Source organism: Leuciscus leuciscus (assembly GCF_965113295.1).
Source record: "Leuciscus leuciscus genome assembly, chromosome: 19".
NCBI classification, from domain to species: domain Eukaryota; kingdom Metazoa; phylum Chordata; class Actinopteri; order Cypriniformes; family Leuciscidae; genus Leuciscus; species Leuciscus leuciscus.
The window spans coordinates 23351003-23373467 of record NC_138743.1 but is presented as its reverse complement, the minus strand read 5'-3'; the positions used below and the strand labels follow the sequence as shown (position 1 = coordinate 23373467).

At 38.6% G+C, this 22465-nt stretch overlaps 1 protein-coding gene and 1 long non-coding RNA gene across 3 annotated transcripts in view; one reads left to right on the top strand and one right to left on the bottom strand.

The window, feature by feature from the left end:
* Positions 1–21008, bottom strand: part of plpp3 (phospholipid phosphatase 3) — a 39407-nt gene extending 18399 nt beyond the window's left edge. For both annotated transcript variants that reach the window (XM_082146902.1, XM_082146901.1), the window contains exon 1: positions 20479–21008. In XM_082146902.1, the coding sequence (XP_082003028.1) occupies positions 20479–20614 (136 nt within the window). In that variant the 5' untranslated portion in view covers positions 20615–21008. The remainder of the gene's footprint in view (positions 1–20478) is intronic.
* On the top strand, positions 8–15130 carry LOC309481841. Its single transcript, XR_014200104.1, has 3 exons — positions 8–5560; positions 6320–15038; positions 15089–15130. It is a non-coding gene; the product is annotated as an uncharacterized lncRNA (long non-coding RNA).
* Positions 21009–22465: the final 1457 nt, after the last annotated feature.

Below are 22465 nucleotides of genomic sequence, written 5' to 3'. Positions count from 1 at the left end.
CTACGCAAAAAACACACATAGGGCGTGTCATGATACACACTTACCTGAGAGGGCAGGGATGTTTCACATGACTTGTGCTCATGAAGCATAATATATAGTGAAAAATACACTGCAAAATCAGTATTGTTTTTTTTTTTTTTTTTTTTTCTCTGGCAATTTTTTTTTCTTGTTTTGAAGCATACTTCTGATTTATAAATGCTTAAAATAATAAATAAATAAATAAAATAAAAATGCCGGTGGAGTTGGAAAAATAAACTTAATTCAAGATATATTCTATGAAACTAAATATTGCATGTCAAGTAAAATGATCTTGTTTAAAGGATTTGTTTTAGATGTTTTTATTGTAAAAAAAATATATATATATATATATATATATATATATATATATATATATATATATACTGATTGCAGTGTAAAAAGCATGAAAACTAAGTGTAAAAAGCCTTAAAACTAAGCAAAATAGCATTAGATGTAAAAGGAACAGGACGACTGAAGAACTGATGAAATGAATTGTAAACTAAAATCGACACCAACAGGCAAACTAGGAAGTTCTTCTAGCCATTATCTAATCTTCTAAACAAAGAATTATCTTAAAGTGCTGCTACTACAAGAGCCGTGTACACAAAACCTCACAGAGCACACATAATGTACTGTGTATCTAATACACATTGTCTTGAAGTGACAGTTTGCGTGTTTGCTAATTAAGTCATTTGCGAAGCAGCACAATAGCAAGAGAAGATTCCCTTCCCTTTTGCTCGGGTTCAGTGCTATTGTCAGTGCAAAGTAGCTTAACAGCTAAAGACAATGCAGCCTAACGCCATTAAGCAAAGCTTTAACGCAAACAATACTGTATGTAGAGCTTCAGAGAACTAATTCATTACAGATAAGACCTTACAATGAACACCAAACCAATCAAAGCCTAGCATTCCATGTTTCTTTGGTTTTATAGGCTAGTTTTATTGAGGGATTCAAACTGTAAAGGGTAATGTTGGGTTTTAACAAGAACAAGGGTGATAGCAGGTGCTTTTCAGTGAGAACTTTGGAAATTCGGGATCAGTGTGATTTGTTAAAAGTCTTTTTCCAAACCTAGTGAGCCGTCTTGCTTCCTACATTTGCATTTACATCCATGAAACCTGCACTGAAAAAAAAAAAAATAAAGTTGTAAAAAAAAAAAAAAAGGCAAGCGTTCGTGCTGCCTTATATTTTAAGTTTAGTCAACATGAAATGTGAAGGTGTACTTGTTACAACTTGGATATTTAAGTTGCCTAAACGTTAATTTTTAAGGCAGCACAAACACTTAAAGTTGATTTTTTTTTTTTTTTGGAACAATCTACATAGGCAACATCACACAAATAACTCTCAATTAATTCTAATAGAGTATGGTGTTAGCATGTTGCTAAGCTAACAACAATACTTATACAAAACAAAATATATGGAAAAAAAAGTATAGTTTGGGCTTAAGGATTTAGCCAAAACAAGTTGGAGGTACATAATGTTGTTGGCTATTTGGAAGAACTTACATTGGGAGTGAGACCATGATGCTTTCTAGGTAGGCGGCTCACTAGGGTTTGGAACAGAGATTGTATGTGGACATTTTGGAGACAGATTATATGGATTTTTCAGGTTCACTTGTGGTTTTGCTAAAACATTTTCATAACATTTTGGTTCATGACTTCTTGCTTCTTGAGAGAACTATAATGGAGACACTTTTTGTGGTTGAAAGCAAAAGACTGAAGACTTATGCTGAGGAGGGTTTCCCTTGGTATGGACAACAAACTACATGCACATCAGTTTGGTATGCATCTAAACCAGTGTATTTTTTCTTTAAGGAAAGGGATAGATGCCAGGCTGGGAACTCAGCCCAAAATGGCCGACTCATTAAAATGTCACACGTCCTGCAAAACACACGTCAGCTGTCATCATCTAGCCAACAGCGGGGAAAATAAATACATATTTTCAAATCAAAGCAAACTAAACATCAGACTCAAAGTTGTGGTGGGAGCTTTGAAAAATTCCCCTTGAAGGATTGTAAAATGTGTGAATAGCAAGAAAAACAAAGCTTAGCTTACGCCGACCACCCAAATGTCTGGAATGGTGTTTGGAGCAAAAGAGAGAAGGGGGCGTATGGGTTTTTTGTGGTTGGTGAGAGAGGAGACTGCATCCGTGGTGACTGATTCGTTCTAACACACACATACTCACACACACATATTAAAGGTTTGGTTTATTGTATGAATGTATATGTAAGATCATACCACTGGGAACAAGCACGTTTTTAAAAACAACGTTCCTCGATCTACCCTCAGGGCCTCTTTGCTTTTCTTTGACAGAAAATCTACTTATTCCTCAACCTCCAAATACTTGGACAAAGTCTTAAGTGCAGAGTGAAATAATATTCAAAGGGACATCATGTCGTGGTTTTTAGACATAAGGTTGTGTACAACATAAGCTACTTCATTTACATGTGGTCAAACACCTCTGTCCTTTTTCTGCTTTCAGACGAATAAGCAATACTGGAATTAAAGGCTGTAGACACTTTTAACACCTGCAAAAATAAAGGGCTTTGGGAGTTTGTAGGGTTTTCTCACAGGTGCTTGAGTTGGGGACGGTCAAAGAAACTTGCTTAGCCAATTCGATCCCGGGGTTTGAGACTGGGTGGAGGAAATCCATGGACCTAGGGTACATATGCAGAAACACATGCAGACATGGACGCACATTCCTCTTTGGCACTGCTTGTGATGTTTTCAGATCTGCTCTGACCACAAGGCCAAATACACTTAGAATGTCTGGGAAAAGCCAAGTGCTGGCGATCAAATTTCATCATATGCGCACGCATGTTAACATACAGACAACGCATACTGTTTCTATTTCTGCCAGGGTGTGTGTATATCTGCATAAGTATGCAGATGGTTAACAAATTTGTTACATGTGTTCTCTTAATGTTGTATGAGATTTTGTTACTTGTTAATATCTATTTATATTTAAAGATTTTTTCTCACTGGAAAAGTAGACAAAAACTATGATTTATAAATCAGTAAAAAAGAAAAGAAAACTTTTGTAGTAGGGGGGTTAAATATGTTTTGCACTAGCTAAATAGTTCTGAAATGTGTGTGTTTGTGAAGACCTCCACATTAATTCCATGTGTTAGTGAATAGCCTTCTGTCTGTGCCCAATGATGTTGGCAGAGAGCCCGCATCATGCCAGCACGCCGTTGTTCTACCGCCCATGTCATCACCACGAGAGAGGCCTAGTGTGCTGAGACTCGCCTCATTCTTCTCTTACTCTTTCTCACTCTTCAGCAATAAAGGACAATCTTCATTCCAAGAGACACAATCTGAAGAGCAGCTTTACTCAACACACTCAAAAAACTTGAAGGTAGTCAAGCTGTTAAGTGTTCAGCCGTGGTGCTTATGTAAGAGACAGGTTTGAATGTGGTCCAGATCTCATCATCTCATCTCTGGAAAATGCATACAGACTTTGTGATCAAAGTTTCTGATCAAAAGGCACACATTACAGACCATTTTAAGAGACCTAATATAAGAATTCTGAACATCTAGCTAACTTGTTCTGAAGTGCTTCAAACAAAGCTGATGAAGATCTTTCAAAGGTTTAATGCCACAAACCTGACAAACTGAGGCTGAGACAAGAAGTAATATGGTTTTTTTTATGTTTTTTTATCTACTGTAACTCTCTCTACTTAAACTTCCTGGTACAACAGTAACTATGAGAGACTGAAAGAAAGAGGGAAGGGAGGACTGTGGTCTGTGCGTAGTTAATTAAATTGAAATAAATTCAGTCTGATTCACAATGGACCCATGGCCACAGTTAAAGAGTGGTGAGTGGTGACCTACAGAGACAAAGAGGTAGCTGTCTAAATTAAACAGCTCTTATCAAATCCTCATGTCAGGGAAACCATGTGAAAAATATTAAAAGCCTGACTTATGCCAAACAGACCAATGTCCTTATCAAGACGAATTTACTCCGTGTCGGATTTCACCAAATTTCAATTGTGAAAGGCAAGGTGCAAAATAATTATACAATGACTTTTGTGGTTGTCAGGGTGCCACTGTTATTCAGACTATGTTATAAACTTACTGTTCTCATCTCAATGGGTTTTTCTCACAAATGTCTATTTTGTCTCATAAATGTCTAAATTGTAAATGAACGGTTATTCAGTGTTATTTACATCAGTTACATCAGTATTGCAAACTTTAAAAAAAAAAAAAAAAAAAAAAATGTTGCTTTAATATTTGACCATTTTAACATTACTTTCATATATTAAACAAATATATAATTAGGGAGTACAGACCCCCCCACACCCCCTGGTCAGAGAGTTTGTCATGTGGCTCTTTGCCACTGGGTTCAGTGCGTATGAACTCTCCATTTAGTCTCTGACTTAATGCTCAATATGAGCATAATGAAAAACAATGGGTCCAAAATCTATTGAGACCTCGAGCGCCATGCACACCAAACACGCTCACAAAACAATTATGAGTGGGTGGTAGAGTGGTGCATTGTGGGGGAAATTTTTCTATTTGCGTTATCAGATGTGGGCATGCAGCCTTTCTGCTCTCAGAAGGGGAACGGCTAGACACCAGTCAGTCGCTACTGGCAACCACTGAACCAGCTCTTCACTGAACCACAGCTGCTGATAGGCCAGAATGGAAATAATTTCTAGAAATCAATGTTTATGTAAGAAACGGGATGATTCTTATTGGAGACAATTGACTATTGGTGGCTGGTTACACAGTCATAAAGCCTGGAGGAAAAACGTGTTTGCGTGTCTGCTGCAAGATTACATAGACAGATATTTTGTTCACTTGCGAAAATGTGTGAGAGAATGTGGCATAATGCTTACAGCTTTGATTTTTTTAATTTTTTTTTTTTATTGGGTCACGGCCACTAAAAAAAAAGTCACTGGAAGTAATGCAGTCTGCCAGAACTACACAAAAAATCCAAACTTGTTAAACAACTTATCAAAGATGAAGAGTAATTTCTGTCACTAACAGAATTAAAAAAATTATCCACCATATGCCATTGGTTATGTCAAAAAGCAAGTCACACCCCAATCTAATGCCACTGGTTGACCCATTGTTGCTGTCTGGCTGATCGGAATGTTCAAACAAACAATTTTCTGATGGCGCAAATCTTTAAAAAAAATTATTTGGTATAACTAGACTTCTACCAATTAGGTAGGCTATCTGATGCAGAGCCTTAAACCATTTGGACTTAAGCAAACCTGCAGTAAGAAATATCTAAAATGTTTGACCTTTCCTTCAAAGCTTCTTGCTCGAAAGTAAGTAGTTGTAATGACTGCATGATGGGGTGAAAGTGAACTGCATTGTGAAGCAGAAGCAGTGAATGACTATTAAAGGCCGATCTGTCATTGTTGGGACAAAGATTCATTGGTGAAAAGGAATAAAGCTTTGTGAAGAAATGCGTATTCAGGAAAGGCCTTCTCCTGACAGGGGCCCTCTGGCCTCCAACAAGAAGGGCACTCAGAGGTCCTAACTCTGAGGTGTCAAAACTCTCTTTTGAATAAACTTTCAAAAGCACAAACACTGTTACCCCTTTTCCACCAACAAGAACCGGGTGCTGGTTCAGAGCTAGAGCTATTGCCAGTTCGGAGTTGGTTCGACTGACGAGCTTACTAAGAACCGGTTTGCGTTTCCACCGGCCAGAGAGCCACAACAGAGCTATATCTTATGTCACTGCATACGTATCATGTTGCCCAACAACGCTAGTGCGGCAGCGCCAAACACAAACACACCAGACTTGTTCGAGATGCATCGGCTTCTCGCAGAACGATCAGCACATGAAATCAAAGCACTGCGAAAGCGATCAAAAAGCACAAGGAGTCGTATGATCTCCAAACACTCCCGCAGCTCTGATCGGTCCACGCTGCTCCGATGCATCTCGAACAAGGCATCAACAATAATAGACGTTGCGTTACTATGGATGCTCATGGGTTTGCGAAAATAAATCGGCATCCAAACACGGCGAATCCAACGCGTTCGTGCAGCTCGCCGTAACTTACATAGACGGATATTATAATCGAGCTGCTATTAGCTCGACTAGCTGCTATTTAAAAATGGCGGTCACAAGTTTCTCTTCAGTCTTGTTGGCCACGGTAACCCCGCCCCCAGCCTCTGACGCAAGCGGTTCTTTCTTGGCTCCGTTCTAGACCCTGCAATGATTTGGTGCTACTTAAGAACCAGTTTTACTGGTTCGGAGCTGGTGCTTTGGCGGTGGAAAAACAAAGAACCGATTTGAAACTAGGCTCTGGCTCCGAACCAGCACCAGCTCTGCCTTGGTGGAAAAGGGGTAAATGTGCTTAATTTAAGTGCATTAGATACACAAAACAGAACCAACTTAGATCAGCAGTAAGAACACAGATGTAGCGTGACTGTGCATGTGTGATGGAGGCCTGAGGTAAGCTAACAAGAAGTAAAAATGTTGAAATGTGGTGGAAAGAATACACAGAGATACTCTGAAATAGAGACCACAATTACCACAATACATTCTAGCCAAGTCTCTTCATAATGTGAGACCCTGTCATGCGTATCAAGTCTTCCTGTAGCTAGTGTGCAAAGATACCACAAAACAAATGTCACGAATCAAAGACACGCTTAAAGGATGCAAAGGGAAAGGCCTAGTCATATGATGTAAGATAAGCAAGGGTGTTTTACATGCTCTTTAGGAAAGTTTGTATGAGGATATCTGCCAAATTGTTCATTGACCCCTTGAGTCAGACAACACCAGGCTGTAATTACATTATTATACATTAAATAAAGGAAGGAAATGGTTTTAGATAGGTTGTGCAGGAAGTTGATCCATAAATGGCACCTTCTGGAGTTTTAATTTACAGTCAACATTTAGCATCTTGTGAAACGTGTGCCAGAACTAAGATGTCAAGGTTTGGTTGGCTAGCATAGCTAACATCATTAGCCAACTCAACTGCCTTTGAGATGAATGGGAATCCTAACATATCTTTCTCCAGGCATTATAGACTTCCTTGGTCAGAACTTTGTTATCAGCACTTCAGGTTGTTTTGTAACTCTTGGCTGGAGCACATGTTGGTCAATACACCCTTGAACATGTAACCTGAGTCCCAATTAGACACAATGAGTCTGGGGTGAACTTGATTCATAACAAACCTGATATGAGGAAAGACCTTTCCAACGTTTTCAAACTACAATGGCAACAATCAGGACTACACCTTGAGGAAACAATGCACACATGACAGTATGCAAGAAAAGAATCATTTTAGATACAAGCATATCCTCTGAGGCCACTACGGGTGACGTGAGGGTTTGTTGTTTAATTCTCAGCTCCATTGATGGCTTTATCATTGGTGATCTGCAAAGGGCTTGTGGCCAGGGCCTTCACACAATGCGAGAGCCTGTGGAGGATGCAGAGTGAGAGAGAACGGGCACGGTAACCCCTGTGGGAATCTGTTGAGAATGAGTGGCTCACTGCCAGCTCTCATGAGACTCTCACTGGCTGAAAGACTGAAGCCGAACACAAAAGAGAAATCCACCCCTGCTGGGAACAAGGGAAATGTAAGAGGAGGGCTTTATTAATTACTGGGAGAAAGGTAAATGAGGGAGGGAGACAGGGCAAGAGGAAGTGAGGGTGGCCATAGAAATCTAATGCAATGCTACAGCATGAAGCACATTGTATATTTAGATCAGAGTGTGTGTGGACAAAGGTCTATGATACCTGGAGAAAGCTTTATCAGCAGTTGTTCAGCTGGCTCAGGACCCTCTGGAAGTTGTTGATTTGAAATTTGCCAATTTTGCTCACAGATGCTCAGTTCTGGAGGTAATTACTTATGAACCAAACACCTGAACCGTATTAATAATTGCTCTAGAGCAGCAGGAAATTGCGTCATGACAAATCGGATGTGGTGCCTTATTACACCACAAGAATGTACACGCGCCCAAACATTTCACTAGTGACTTTCCCCGAGTTAAGCACTGATCTAAATGGCACCCTAACCCTTTACGGTGCTCCTCTGAGTCTACACTAGCAAAAGTGTGCATCGAGGCTCAAAGCAACAAATGGGACACCCTACAGCTTTGTGGACTTAATGGCATTCCAAGAAATGCAAGTCCACAAGACTGATAAAGTGTGCCATTTGGGACAGGGCCTTAGCATAACTTGGTTTGTATTTAATAGGGCCTACATCCCGAAGCCATGCTAACCGGTCAGACCTTGACCCCTTGGTGAGGACATGCCATTTATAAAATGTTCTGCACTTGCTCACTGGAATGAGAACGCCCTGTGTGGGATTCTTCAGAAGTCAGAGATGCATTTCAAACTTGATTGACATTTCCGAAACACACAAACAGATCCATTCTGGCTCCCAGACACATATACCACAAAACCCACCCAGACTACACACTAAAACACACACAAAAGTACACACAGGGAGATTAACGTTCTCTGTCACCTTTGACCCATGAGCCCTGACCTCTGGAATGTGTGGTCTGGTCTCAGTAGCACCCTGCACGTTGCCTCTCTTTTGCCCTCACTGTGGTACAGAAGCAGTGACCCGCACACTAAACCTATACCCATGACCCATAACTTACATATATTCATGTCAGAAAGAGACTATTTCTGATAAACAGACTAACACAGTGCGATACAGATCAATGTAGTTCAACCCAGATCTACTAACCCCATTTCCATCTGACCTACCCAGTTAAATCATCAATACTAATAATATCTGTGTCTATTAGTTCGCCCACACTATGCACTGCCCACTTTTTGTGCAGTGTGTATTATGTTGTCTCCAAAAAGTTGGCTCAAAGTAACAAAATTGCAGCTAATCTGAATATGATTAATCCTTCAGCTATATGAAGTGCAATTTTGGACCAATGACATTTCACCTTGGCCAGAGGCACTCTGTGCAACATAAAAAACAAGAAATTGACATTGTTTGTCACTTATTACAGGACCATTCTTTACTACATCATCCCTGGTTAGGACAAATTTGGAAGAAAAACCGACATGTGAATGTTTATTTTGTTTATGTCAGAGACTTCACTGTGTTTTTCATTACTGTATGTGCGAGGGACCACTGCTGTCACTGTGTTCTCTGCTATCTCGCACACCAGCGCCGCTCAGTTAGCTTTGTCTATGCAAGCTGCTGAGGTCAGCAAAGCTGTGCTCATTGGCAATCCTACCTTTCTCACTCTCTCAATACATTAGATAGGCTCTGGGGCAGGGCCCCAGTTCAAAACATGTGCTTACGCACAGCAATTTTTACTCACGGAAATCGACGCCAGGGTCATGCCTTTTCACATGGGCATCCGAGTGGGCAGCCTTTTGGGGGCCTGATAGCACTGTATGCAAAACACTAGAATTGTGTCTGAAATCGCGCCTATACCCTTACATAATTCACTATTTTGAGGTACCAATGTACACTAAACGGCTCGGGAAAACCTACTGTGAGGCTCACGCCGAATAAATTTGTGTCTCTGCAGATGGCGTCCACAACCTTTCTGGCCCTCTCAGTGTTCAAATTTGCTTACTTGTTTTCATTCACTCTTTCAAGTGGACTACATTACACTCTTAAAAATAAAGGTTCCAAAGGTTGTTTTTTTTGGGGGGGGGGGGTTCAGCAATGCCACAGAAAAGCCCTTTTTGGTTCCCCTCAGAACCGTTCAGTGATCAGTTCTTAAAATAACCATGTTTTCTAGGTTTAAAGAACAATATAATAGTCTGAAGAACCTTTTTTTCCCCCACTATAAAGAACATTTAATGCAGTGGAAATGTTCCATGGGTGTTAAAGGTTCTTCATGGAACCATCAATGCCAATAAAGAACCTTTATCTTTAAGGGTGTATACAGGGGATTTCAAATTCAGCATAGGGCTTTGTTTCAGTATGCATACTTGTGTACAGTCTCATCACTTTCAGGTGAATGCATATCGAAAAAATTATGTGTCAGCTTCAACCTTGGACTATACATTAACTGAAAACCTAAAAAGAGAAATCTATTTCTGTCGCGCAAGGGGTTGTGGGTAACATAGCTGAAAAAGAAGATATACTGAAAAAGTTATCATCCAAGCCCCTTTAGCTTACTAGCATTAAAATACTGATTTGGGATGCAGTAATTCTTATCTTGCATACTTCTTAGGATGAACTGCAATGATACAAAAGCCCTCCAAGTTCCAAACACGTCAAACGTGTTTACTAGAGAAAAATTATTAACAGAGCTTCAAGACAAACTGTCTGTGTGTTTAACAAACATTCCTGAAAGAGACGTTTATTAAAATTATAAATATATAAACATATCACCCATCAAGAGTCAAATAACAGTACACAGTGGCGTAATGAAAACGTGTCAAAGCTACTCTGTAATTTAACCTTTTTAATCTCTTCCCCACGCACAAACAGCCCCTTGAGGAGACAGACAAACAATATATTTCACTAAAAGAAGACATGAGGACACATACATTGAATTTACAGTGGTTTCTTCTAAGAAAATAAGTGTTTCTGTGTTTATTTATATCATGTAATAAAAAGGCCTAGCATGTCAAAATAAATGTCTAGAGATACCACTAAATCAAGCAGCAAAGAGCCCTAAACAAAAATGTCAACTCTGCCAAGTGTGTCATGTTCTTTGGTAGGTCTGTTTACTTTGCCTTTAGGTGCACAACTGCTGGCCAGTTTCCTTAGGTCAAAGGTCAAACCCAGCTTTTTTTCTTCTCACAGTAGAGCGCAATTAAACAAATGAACATCAACTATCTGTCTGCCTCTTTTTTTGGCATTTCTTTACCGAGGCCAATAAAACATAATAAACCCCTGTAGCTCAGGAGAAGAGGCTTCTTAGGACCGCAGGAGTATTCCTTTTCTCTCCATCAATCCTTTCATCCCCTCCGGCCCACTTCACAGACCCTAGAGTCAGTGGTGTGTCATGATCCTGGTTAACCTAGGCCACCACAGCCTGCCGTGAGCATCTTCATTGGGGTAGAGCCCAGGAACTGCTCCCATCTCCCACCCTGCCCTGGAGCTCAAGAGAAAGATCCACCATGGACTTAACACTACAACCAAAGTATCTGAAAATAGCAATCTACACTCCACCACTCTAGTGTGAGAGCTGCATTTAGGCTTTTGGTGTGGTGTGTAAGAGCGTAAGATCATTGAAACTGTCTAAATGTGTTTATTATTGTGTAGTTTATGAGTGAATATATATTGACACGTTCGTGTAAGCTACACATCTTATTGTGGGTGAGTGCTTCTGCAATGAGACAGTAGCAGTAACAGTGAAGGTGTAAATGATCACAGCATTGTTCTGCTCCTACTCCACCCACCAGGGAACATCCCAGAGTGAAAGAAAGACAAAACAGCTCTATAAATGTACAGACACACTGACGCAGTGATACATATGTGTTCATTCATGTATCAAGTGTTTTACTTGCAGAGAAAGGAAATTATGGGGAGAAGAGGGGAATGGGATTGGGAAATGTTGCAAGCTAGACTCAAGCTAATATTTCCCATATTAGTTCCACAGTTGAATGCCCGAACTACAATGCCACAGATCCAACATCACCAAATGAACAAATTTTGACAGCATTTAACCCAATTGCAATTATATATATATATATATATAATTTATATTTATTTATTTATTTATTTATATAAAATGTATTAAGTATTTTTTTTTTATTTAGTAATTTTGTTTCATGCTCTGGTCATTTTTTATTAGTTTGTTTTCATCAAACATTTCTGTTTTGCTTTAATGTATATTTATCGGGTTTTAGTAATGTTAGCACTTAAACAAACTTTTAATTTCAGTTAGCTGCCAAGGCAACATTTCTAAGTTTTTAAGTTTTTCATTTAATATTTTATTTCACGAGAACTTATTTTTAACAACATTGCTCTATATAAATGCACTGAAATGAGTCATCTGCTTAAACAGCACATATGCATTTTATTTTTAATTAATATGGTAATTTGATTTACATCGATCCCTCGTAGCCCCACCCTTCTCCCCCTAGTTTTTCAAGATATTACACTCTTCTCTTTAAGAAATTAAGTTGCAATGCTTAAGAAAATTCCTTCTCTATAGGGGCACCAAACTAAATCCAAAAACAACATTAGAGCTATATCGAGTATTATCCATCACATTAGAATTAGCTTTGGTGACACAGGTCTCATTAGCATATGAATGCACGAAGGGTGACTGCCCTTTAGGGGCCAGCTAGGCTTACACTCAGGAATGCCAAGCACCCTGGACTTAATCCATATGACCCAGAAAAAGTGAAAGAGCGCTTGTCGTGTGAGGGTGGCTGAAGTCACCCTTGGCCCTTCGGTGCTAGATGAGATGCCCACACTGGATTTAAAGAAATCCCATTCCAGAAAACATACACACACTCCAGAAAAAATCCTGCAAACACCCTAGAATTATAATCAAGCTAAGCGAACTGAGGACGATTGTTCCGCTGTGACAGCTACAGCTGATGCGTCCCACGGACTCCTACACACACAATGCCTCGTTTGCTAAAACAATAGCTAACAGGATACAATATAGACTAGTGAAAGGAAATAGACTAGAATTACACTGAGAATAAATAAACAAATCGTTTGTGTGTTTACTCATAGAGAGGCTTACAAACCAGCAGGGGTTCCTCATACTTGATTCCACACCCCTGAAGATCTTACGCTATTGTTCTGAGCGCAAACAGAGAGCCGTAAACTGATAGAGATATGCGGCTGCTGATCACAGAGAACAGCGTCTACACTCTGAGGAATTTAGTGACCGTAACGAAACTGAAGAGTGTGTTATCATGAGTACACACTCCAAGAGACCCTCTGGATGTAATAAAGTTATACCCGACAGTCTACACACACACAGAGTCTAAACAGCCAGCTGATGGTCACTCATGCTCATGTCTGCCTGTCTAATTGCTACCTACGGCAACCCACTTCGTCGCATAAACTCTACAAGCCTGTAATTAAATCACATGGCAGCGACCTCAAAAACCAGCCTCTCTTACTCACACACACACACACACACACACACACTTAGACATACACAAACACACTCGCAGGTTCTTGAACAAATAGTCAACGACATTGTACTGCACATGTGCACTTAGACATACACAAATACAGAGCGTGGGCACTATGTTTTGACAGCGTCATTACTAGCGGTGAACCCGAGGCAAGGCGAGGCAGTCTGTGACTCCATCTGAGGCCCAGATGACTCTTCTGTACTCCAAGAGCACTCATATGGAAACCATTCCTGCATCACACTGTAACCCTCCAGCCTTAATGCTGACTATTACAAAATACAGCTCCCTCAGGAGCCAAGAGACTCCTAACATCACTTTCCAAAGATCCGTAGCAGCTTCTCATTCAGACTTCTGAAATCCTGTTTTAAGTATCAACGGACCCAGCTTGATTTTTAGTTATGGCAGAGGTGTTATTTTATCGTCTAATATGTCACGTCATTACGTAACATGCAGAAACGGCCATTTCTTTTGTCATTTTCTTGATGTAAAGTGGCTGGAAAAAGCCACAGAGGACCGATCTGCAGAAAGGTCGTCTGAAATAAGTCTCACTAAATGTCGACTTTCTATCCAGCTCTAATTTTACAGCTTTATGCTTCAGGTTATCATTGGACAAGATGCCTAGCATTCAGTCAGCATACATGCTCCAGTATGTTGAGCCGAGGTGATCTTTTAAACAACTTGAGTTGCGTAATTTCCGAATCTCTGGCAAACTAGGGACCACCAAGCTAGATTTTCTTGGCAACACTTTATAACAACTTTGTTATCTTTGAGTGTGTAGCTTTTCATTTCTTAAACAACCATGTAGGAAGGCACATCATGGCCATATTACAGGATGACAGTGTCAAGATTCATCAGGCTCAAATTGTGAAAGAATGGTTGGGAGGGAGCATGAAGAATCATTTTTACACATGAATCGGCACCTCTGAGTCCAGAACTTAAATTCATTGAAAGTCCTTGGGATGTGCTGGAGGAGACGTTACAGAGTGCTGGACTCTTGCATTGTCAATACAAGACCTTGACCAAACACTGATGCGTCTCTTGATGGAAATAACAAACATTTATTTCCATCAAGAGGTGCATCAATTTTTGGTCAAGGTATTGTATTGAGATAAGAAATACATCTATAAACATACTATATTATAGTAAAAATTCTATTTTTATATATGTCCACAGACCAATGTAACTGAAGTATTGGAGGAAAAGTGTAAAAATGAGCGACTGTTCCAAGAGGACTAAATAGAGTTGCTGAAAAGAAGTGCAAAACACATGTAAACTATTATAAACGGGATGGGGAAACATTGCAACAGAAGAAGTTAATGGAGCACTACTGCAGGAAGACTCCATCAGTCCATCTGACTGACAGCTACGGCAGGTCAAAGTCTTTCCTGAACGCCATGTGGCAGCTTTAGACGGTCTCCTGCAATTACACCCTGCGAATGAGAGAAAGAGGGAGGCTTTGGGGCTCAGGGAAACGATGTAGAAAAAAACTGGGGGGGGATTACATTTCACAGCACAGCTGGCCACACCTAGGGCAAAGAGTCGGATCGAGGGAGGGAAAACAGGAGAGCGGCCTAGCGAGACTACCTTTTCCTCTTCCCTCCCTTTCCTGAGTTTGCCCCTGCATACACCGACCGAAAATTATACCAGATGTCACTTCAAGAGTGGAAGCCGCCCTCGGTCTGCGATGAAGAATTTGAGAAATTCTGGAAAATATTTATAGAGGTGGACCAGACCTTCTCAGCTTAAGAGGTGGAGGTTAATGTAGACCTAAATGAGAGAGACTCCCAAAGGGTTCTCTGGCACTCCATAACTCTACTATCGCCCTCCTGGAATGCCACGGATAAAGGAGAAGTTAAAAGCAGCAGCTAAAATTGACCAGAAATCATGAGACCGAAACCTTTTCCTTTCCTTTGATGTCCAGGGTCAGGTCGTTCACACATTGTTTTAATTCAGGGTGATTGTTGACGGTGGTAATATCTAGTTTTTAAGTTGAGTTCTCATTTCCATTCCAACAAGTAAACAAGAAAACTCTTTTAGATTTGATGCCTCCCCAGAGAGGTACCAGGAAGCAGCTTGGTCAAACCTTTCAGACCGGCAAACCGGATTAGGGCTGAAACGATTAGTCGACATTGTCGACAACGTCGACAATAAAAAATTGTCGACAAATATCTTTGTTGTCGAGTAGTCGTTTGATCCCACGTGACCTAATGTAAGGGCCTGCAATATCGCGATTTGACCGCTACGGCGCTGTAGCGCTAGAGTGTAATGCAGCCGTTACAAATGCTATTGCGGTAGAAGAAAACACAGCGCGAATTATGACGGAGTGCAAACGAATCCGAACTAGCAAGGTGTGTAAAGTTTCACAAAACTGCAAACCAAGAATGCTGTCGTATGCAATACATGCAAGGCGGAACTTGCTTTTCACGGGAGCACAACATGCATGTTAAAACACTTAAAGAGGAAAAACCCGGCACGAGACGAGCCGGTGAGAGGTGAATATTCTCCAGCTGAAGCTAAATAACTAGCAGTAAATCTCTTTTTAGAGAATGCAATACTTCTAATAATAGCAATAATAATTAACAATAATAATATAATTACAGTAATGTGATGATTTATTTTTGCATAGAATAAAGCTTGATCGAGCTTAGGAGTCGGGCTGTTTTTATTATTGTAGCTCTATTAGGTAACGTTATTACAGTCTTATCCCTTGCCTGTATTTTGTTACATATTCATGAAGACTTACAAAAGGAGATGTTATGAAGAATATCATGTCAGTTAATTTTTTATACTGTAAATTAAAAGGTGAATGAGAATGTCTCTGTCAGCTCAGCTCAATTGTCATATCAATAAAAAAAAATAAAAAAAAGATTCTTATAATAATTGTTTGCAGTTTAAGTGTGTCTGTAATGCAGCTGATAATTTTTTTTGTTTATTTTTTTCTATTGAAAGAGAACAGAATATTTAAACAATGCTTAGAGAGCATTTGTGTGTGATTTGAGTTGGACAGAAATCTGAAAACTTAAAGAGAATGACCTGTTTAGTTGCTCAAAGTTGTTTAAAACAACCATTTCAAAAGCTGAAGTGATTTTCTTTTTTTATATTATAGTTAGAATATGTATAACTCCGTGTTTTAACTAATTAAAAAGGCTGAATAATCGTTCCAAACGTACTGATTAGTCGGCGAAATAATCGATGAATAGTCGATTAATCGTTCTAATAATCGTTAGATTAATCGATTATCAAAATAATCGTTTGTTGCAGCCCTAAACCGGATTAAATGTCACTGGTAAGTCAAGTATGCTTCGCATCTGTGGGGTATGAACAATGAGCACACGAACAAGCATTTCCGCTAATTGCTAACCAAGCAGAAAGCATCAGTGTTATGTGTTGCATATTAGGATGAATCTTACTAAGCCTGTCAAAAAGAGCATGTCCAAGTCACCCCAAATTCAAAAAAGAAAAAACAGGAATGAAAAAGAAAGTCAGATCAAAAAAATGTTTTAGCCACTATTTTGCAAGACAATTATGTTCATTTCCATTCCAATTGCCATTATGGTAATGCAAAATAAATATTGCTGGGCAACGATTAATCGCATACAAAATAAAAGTTTGTGTTTACATAATATATGTGTATGTACTGTGTATAATTATTTTGTATAAATAAATACGCACACATATGCATGTATATATTTAAGATTTGTTTTATTTATATATAAAATATTTAGATTTATATATAATATAAATGATGTGTACATGCATATGTGTGTATTTATATACCAAATAATGATGCACAGTACACACACATACATTATGTAAACACAAACTTTTATTTTGGATGCGATTAATTGTGATTAATCGTTGCCCAGCACTAAAAATAAATAAAATAAATAATACAAATATTAATAATAAATATACATTTTTATATACCATTTCATATATTATATGATTATTATTACTATTATATATATATATATATATATATAAATAAGAATAAAACAAAAATATATATAAATTTGTATAGACATTTTTTTTTCAATTTAATATATATAATGCAATATATTGTTATATAATGTATAAATTGTAATAATACTAATACATTTTTACATTTAATTTTTACTAATCTATATACTCATATAAAATTTGTTTTTTCTTTCAATTTGGGGGCAATTAAAACCTGAATATGTTCTTCATAAAATTCAAGTTACGGTAACAGACATTTTTATACAAGCAAACCCCTGACATCTCGAACAGCAAAGCCAGTGCGGATGAGAGAAACAGTCTGGGTGGGTGTTCGTGTCTGTATGTAAACTATTTCAGCTATCAGTGGCATGGGCAGGAATGTGTGCGACCCACCACCCCAGACACCCTCGGGTGGGGGTGACCGTCAGAGACACGCCTCCTTCCCGTTACTATAACTACTGTATGCTAATGAGCGGAGCTGCAGCCTCTCTGCTTCATCTCAACAGGAGGTAACGCTAAACACACAATCCGTCTGGCTGCTTTCTGAAGCTTCATTAACATTCATAATGCATCAGACACACTGCAGAAACAATGCCCACAGCGATAAACTACTAATGAGGAGAAACAAAAGCATCGGTCCGAGTGTGGATGCGCTGCATGTGTAAACACCAACGGTTGAAGTGGATTCAAATGCAATAAAACAGACAAGCGAGAGCCGAGGAGGATATCAGCTCCGTATCTGATGCGGGAGACCGTGAGTGCGCGAGAGAGAAATCCAGGGAGAGGGAAAGACAGAGATAACACACTAATCTACAGATCTCCACAACAGATGGATCTTGAAATGCCTGATCATTGGATGAACCGCAGCTTCAGCGCTAACAAAGCCCATTCACTGGGAGACATTCTTCAGCCATCCTTTTCAAATGAGTCTCCTCTCTTTCACATAAACCCCCCCTCCCACAATCACCAAAAACAGGCCAAGCCCACCATCTTAAACATGACAAAGAGCATGTTTGTTTATGTCTTCCTTTTGAAGCACAGCGAATTTAGTGAATTCTTTACATGCGTTTATGCGTCTATATAACAGAACATGTGTCGTTTTGGTTGCATTTAAAAGAGGCCGTAAAACACGCACAGGAAGAGCTGAGGGTTCGTTTTCATTTACGATACGGCGACGAAAGGAAGTTATTAGTCACCAAACTCGCTGTAAACTTCTAATTTAGGACCACCGTTGGATCAGTGATATTCCTCCTCTCCTGCCTCCACCTGCTCTAAAGCAACATGTTTAAGCCATTCTACTTCGCATTCCTGGGAACAAAAGCAGCGGGACTCGTTCTGCCCCTAAAAGCGGGAGAGAAAGTTGATATGATGCTGTTGCTGGAGTTAAATGAGGCATATGCCAGCTGGCAGGGGGTTGGAGGGTCTCTTCTAGAAGAATGTGTAAAGATGAGGGCTGAAGTTTGTTAATCCTTCCATTCTGAAGGAGGAGGGTTCGAACTGACAGGCTTTGAGGAAAGATGAGAACCCGACGCTGTGATGGTTTCCAGGCATCTGAACCAAACGAGACAAATAAAGCACCTATAGCGAATATACTGACTTACTGTAGAGGTATTCCAGGTACAATCCCTCTGGAGTTATCGAGGGTTAAATGTATCGCTCGAAGGCACAATTGTGTTCGACTATTGTGGGTCTGAACCTACAACCTTTGGGTTACCAAGTGCACATCTTTAACCACTATAGGCAACACTTTCATCAAGCTCCCAATGTCACGCTGAGCTGGTGAAAGCTGTGAATGACAGCACATCGAAAACTCACATGCTTTCCTTTTAACCCTATAAAGCCTGGCTTACGAAGTAGTACAAAAAGTGTTTTGGTTGAATATCATATTTTGATACATCAAGCTTTTATGGCCCATATAGTATGATATGAGAGAATATGAGAATAGAGCTCATGCTTGATGAGGAAAAAACACCTTTTCAGAGGTTCGAACTGAGCTAAACAATATACAGTTTGGTGCAATTTCTGATATTTTCAGTGCTAAAAAGTACTTTTTTTCATTTTAAAAATCAAATTGTGTGGCTCTAAACATATAATGCAATGCAATACAATGTAATAGATATACAAATAAAAGTTCCTCAAAAGCTTGATGTATCACATTTTAGCATGATTTTTCAAAAAAAAAAAAAAAATTTTTATGGATTAAGTAAGTGTTATATATAAAATATATACAAATCAGTGAAGATTTCATAGCAAAAAGACATGTAATAGGACCTGAAATTGTATTTGTACAAAAAAAGTATGTACTGTCAATCAAACGACTGAAGGCATGTGGTAGATTGAGTACAATGTTTTCGAGCAAAGTTTTTAATATGTTGATAATTTAGTGCCCTTGGAAATTTGTGTATCAATTACGACACAGTAAGCTTTATAGGGTTAAAGAAAATTGGAAAGAAACGACATGCGCCTGAGAGCAATTTACAGATATCGCTGTGTGTGTATGTATGTCACGGTCAGTTGACTGTACTGAACTTCAAATCTAAATAAACTCTGTCATAATAAACTCATCAGATCCAAATCAACTGCACATGGCTGTGATGGTCTGCCTAAAAATCGACTACATCACAACTATAAAAAGCTGTGAACGTAAAGTCATGTTTACAGAACTTGTTTTGACTACAGATGATTCTGTAACATGTAAGTGATCGGTTAACCATAATAAGCATGTTCATATGCCACTTCAAAAGATGTCAATAGGGCACAAAAAGGGCCACAATAACTCCCTCCTTCATCTGACGAGTGAGAAAGGTCTCATTAAAGCAATCCAAATAAGGTTTCTTACACAACCCATGGAGAAAAAACAAGTGGTTTTACATCAACAACAGTGCCAACTTTGCCCATCCTACAGGCTGTGATAAGAGCCTGCAACGGTTATTCTTCTGTTTACTAAGATACCAATGCAAATGATGAAAAACAAATTGCATTATCTCAATAAAAACAGAAGTTCGTTTTATTCAGCTCACATAATCTCCTATAGATTAACAGTTAAACCAGTTTAACTTCAATTGTCAACATTTATTCCACCTGGTGCATTGTGCTATACAAAACAATGTACTTTTTATGCATTTATATAACTGTACAAACTTTTTATTTTATTTATTTATTTTTTCTAACATTTTTATTTAACCTTTAGCTTAATATTGTGATCTAAATTACTGCAGAATGCTGTATTTTTGTACATTTTGTGATCAAGTTTGAGATTACTAATAAACAGATTGATAATATATATATTTATTTATTTATTATATGTATATATATATATATATATATATATATATATATATATATATATATATATATATATATACACACACACACATATACATACATATGTATATATATATTATATTATATACACTGACACAGTATACAAATGGTTCATTGATTTTAGACATAATATATGCATAATACAAACTTTTTGTGTGTTGGGACACTCACCCAGGACTAGGCAGAAGATGTCTAGAGCTATCAAAAGTTTCCTCTTGCTGTTGTCTACGCCGTTGTTGTTTAACGTGGATGTTCCTCCGTTTCTTGTTTCGGGTGCCATCGCTTTCTCATACATATAGTTTTGCATTTGAGAGAGTTCCTCCAGTCGTCTTTCTCCTTTTAAAATCCCAGAGATTCACTGCAGCGGTTCGTTTCAGTGGTCTTGTCAGCAAGGACGAGTCGTATAAAGTTTGAGGGAGTTAAGTGTCCCGGCTAAAGTGGGAAGACGTCCTGAAAAGTCAATGAAAACAATGAGTTGTCCGTGCAATCAAGTCCATTCAACTTTGTCCAGTGAACGAGCAGTCGTGTTGGGTCGGTTAGTGAGTTCTGAGTGTGGTCTAGTTCTACTCTACTTGAAGGTTTGAACTGAGAGCGGCGTTTTAAAACTAGGAGATCAACTCCTGTTTATGAATCCTCCTTTGGTCTCCACCTCCTTTCCTCCAGTAAGCGCTCAGCCCCCTTCTCCTGTCCCGAGCCACGCTGAATGAAGCCCACGGCCTTTCAGCACACACTCATTCACTGACTAACCCACTCACACACACATACAAACACACACAACGAGCAGCACCGCCCCTAGCGGCCACTGCTGGAAACACATCGTAACCACCAGACCAGTTATCTCATTCACATCAGAAGAAATAGGAAGAGGGTTACATTGACCAGTTAGAATGTTTTTCTTCTTCTTCTTCAGTAAATAATCCCTTGATATTCAATGTTTTATTCATAAATATTATATGTGAGTAACACCATTTTGCAAGGTAAAAAAAAAAAAAGTAGTATTTTGACTCACTCATTATTTTAATGGATATAGGCCTAATAATAAATAAATGGATACATTTGTTTTGTGACCAATTTTCAGATTGTTTCAGTTTCATATTTTGTGTGTGTTAAATGTATGGGTTTTTAGTTTATTATACCATTTATCTGTGTTTTTCTGTAATCCAAAACACTATGAACTCTAGTAAATCTAAAGAGCAGGGAAGTTCTGCAAAAGAACTAGTCGTTAAAAAACGGAAGCTTGGAAGAAGTTCATCTTTTTGTAGGACAATGATCCCACCCACAAAGGTTAGATTAACATCTGACTAGCACCAGAACAAAGAGGTATGGCTGGTCGACAATGAGCTCTGTCAGAGATCTGACCCCCAATTCAATGGAGGATCTGAGACACTAGAAAAGTGTGGTGAACAAGGAGCATTTGACTAACCTGCAGGAAACCTGAAGAAAAAAATAAAATAATAATAATAATAATAATGCCACAGTATGTCAAACTATGTAATTTATGTTACAGCTTATATTCTTGTAATATATTTATTTTCTAATATCTGTCTGATCCCAAAAAAAAAAAAAATTTATAGGCTAATTCTAGGCTACAATATAAAACAAATCAGGTCTTGGCAACTCCAACTCAGCAGTGATGAAGCATTGCCATCTAGCGGTGAAACGCATGTAACACACTTGTTGTTTACTAGACTAGCGACAAACAATACTTTTTTTTTATAATCTCGAGCCAAATAATATTAATATAACAGTAATAACCTTTTGCAGTTGTGTACAGCCTATTGGTGGACTTTACACGAGAGCGATCCATGAAAATCACGGAGGTAAATTAGGAAACAATTTTCTCCATTAAATCTGCAGTATCTGGTGATTTTGACTGCATGATGTGCACATATACTAATACGTAAATAAATTATATATTAAATACATAAAGAGACCTATTTACTAAATATGAGTGCAATTACTTACTATTAACTATTAAAACGCTATTAAAAGTATTATTATTGTTATTATGTTTATTATTATTTTAAAAGTTAAGAATAAAGACTGACTATGATTTTGCCTGATTTTAGAAATGTCTTCAAAATCATCTATTGATATAAATAGCCTACATTTACAGCTGTGAAACGTTGGTATATATATATATACATACACACATTCT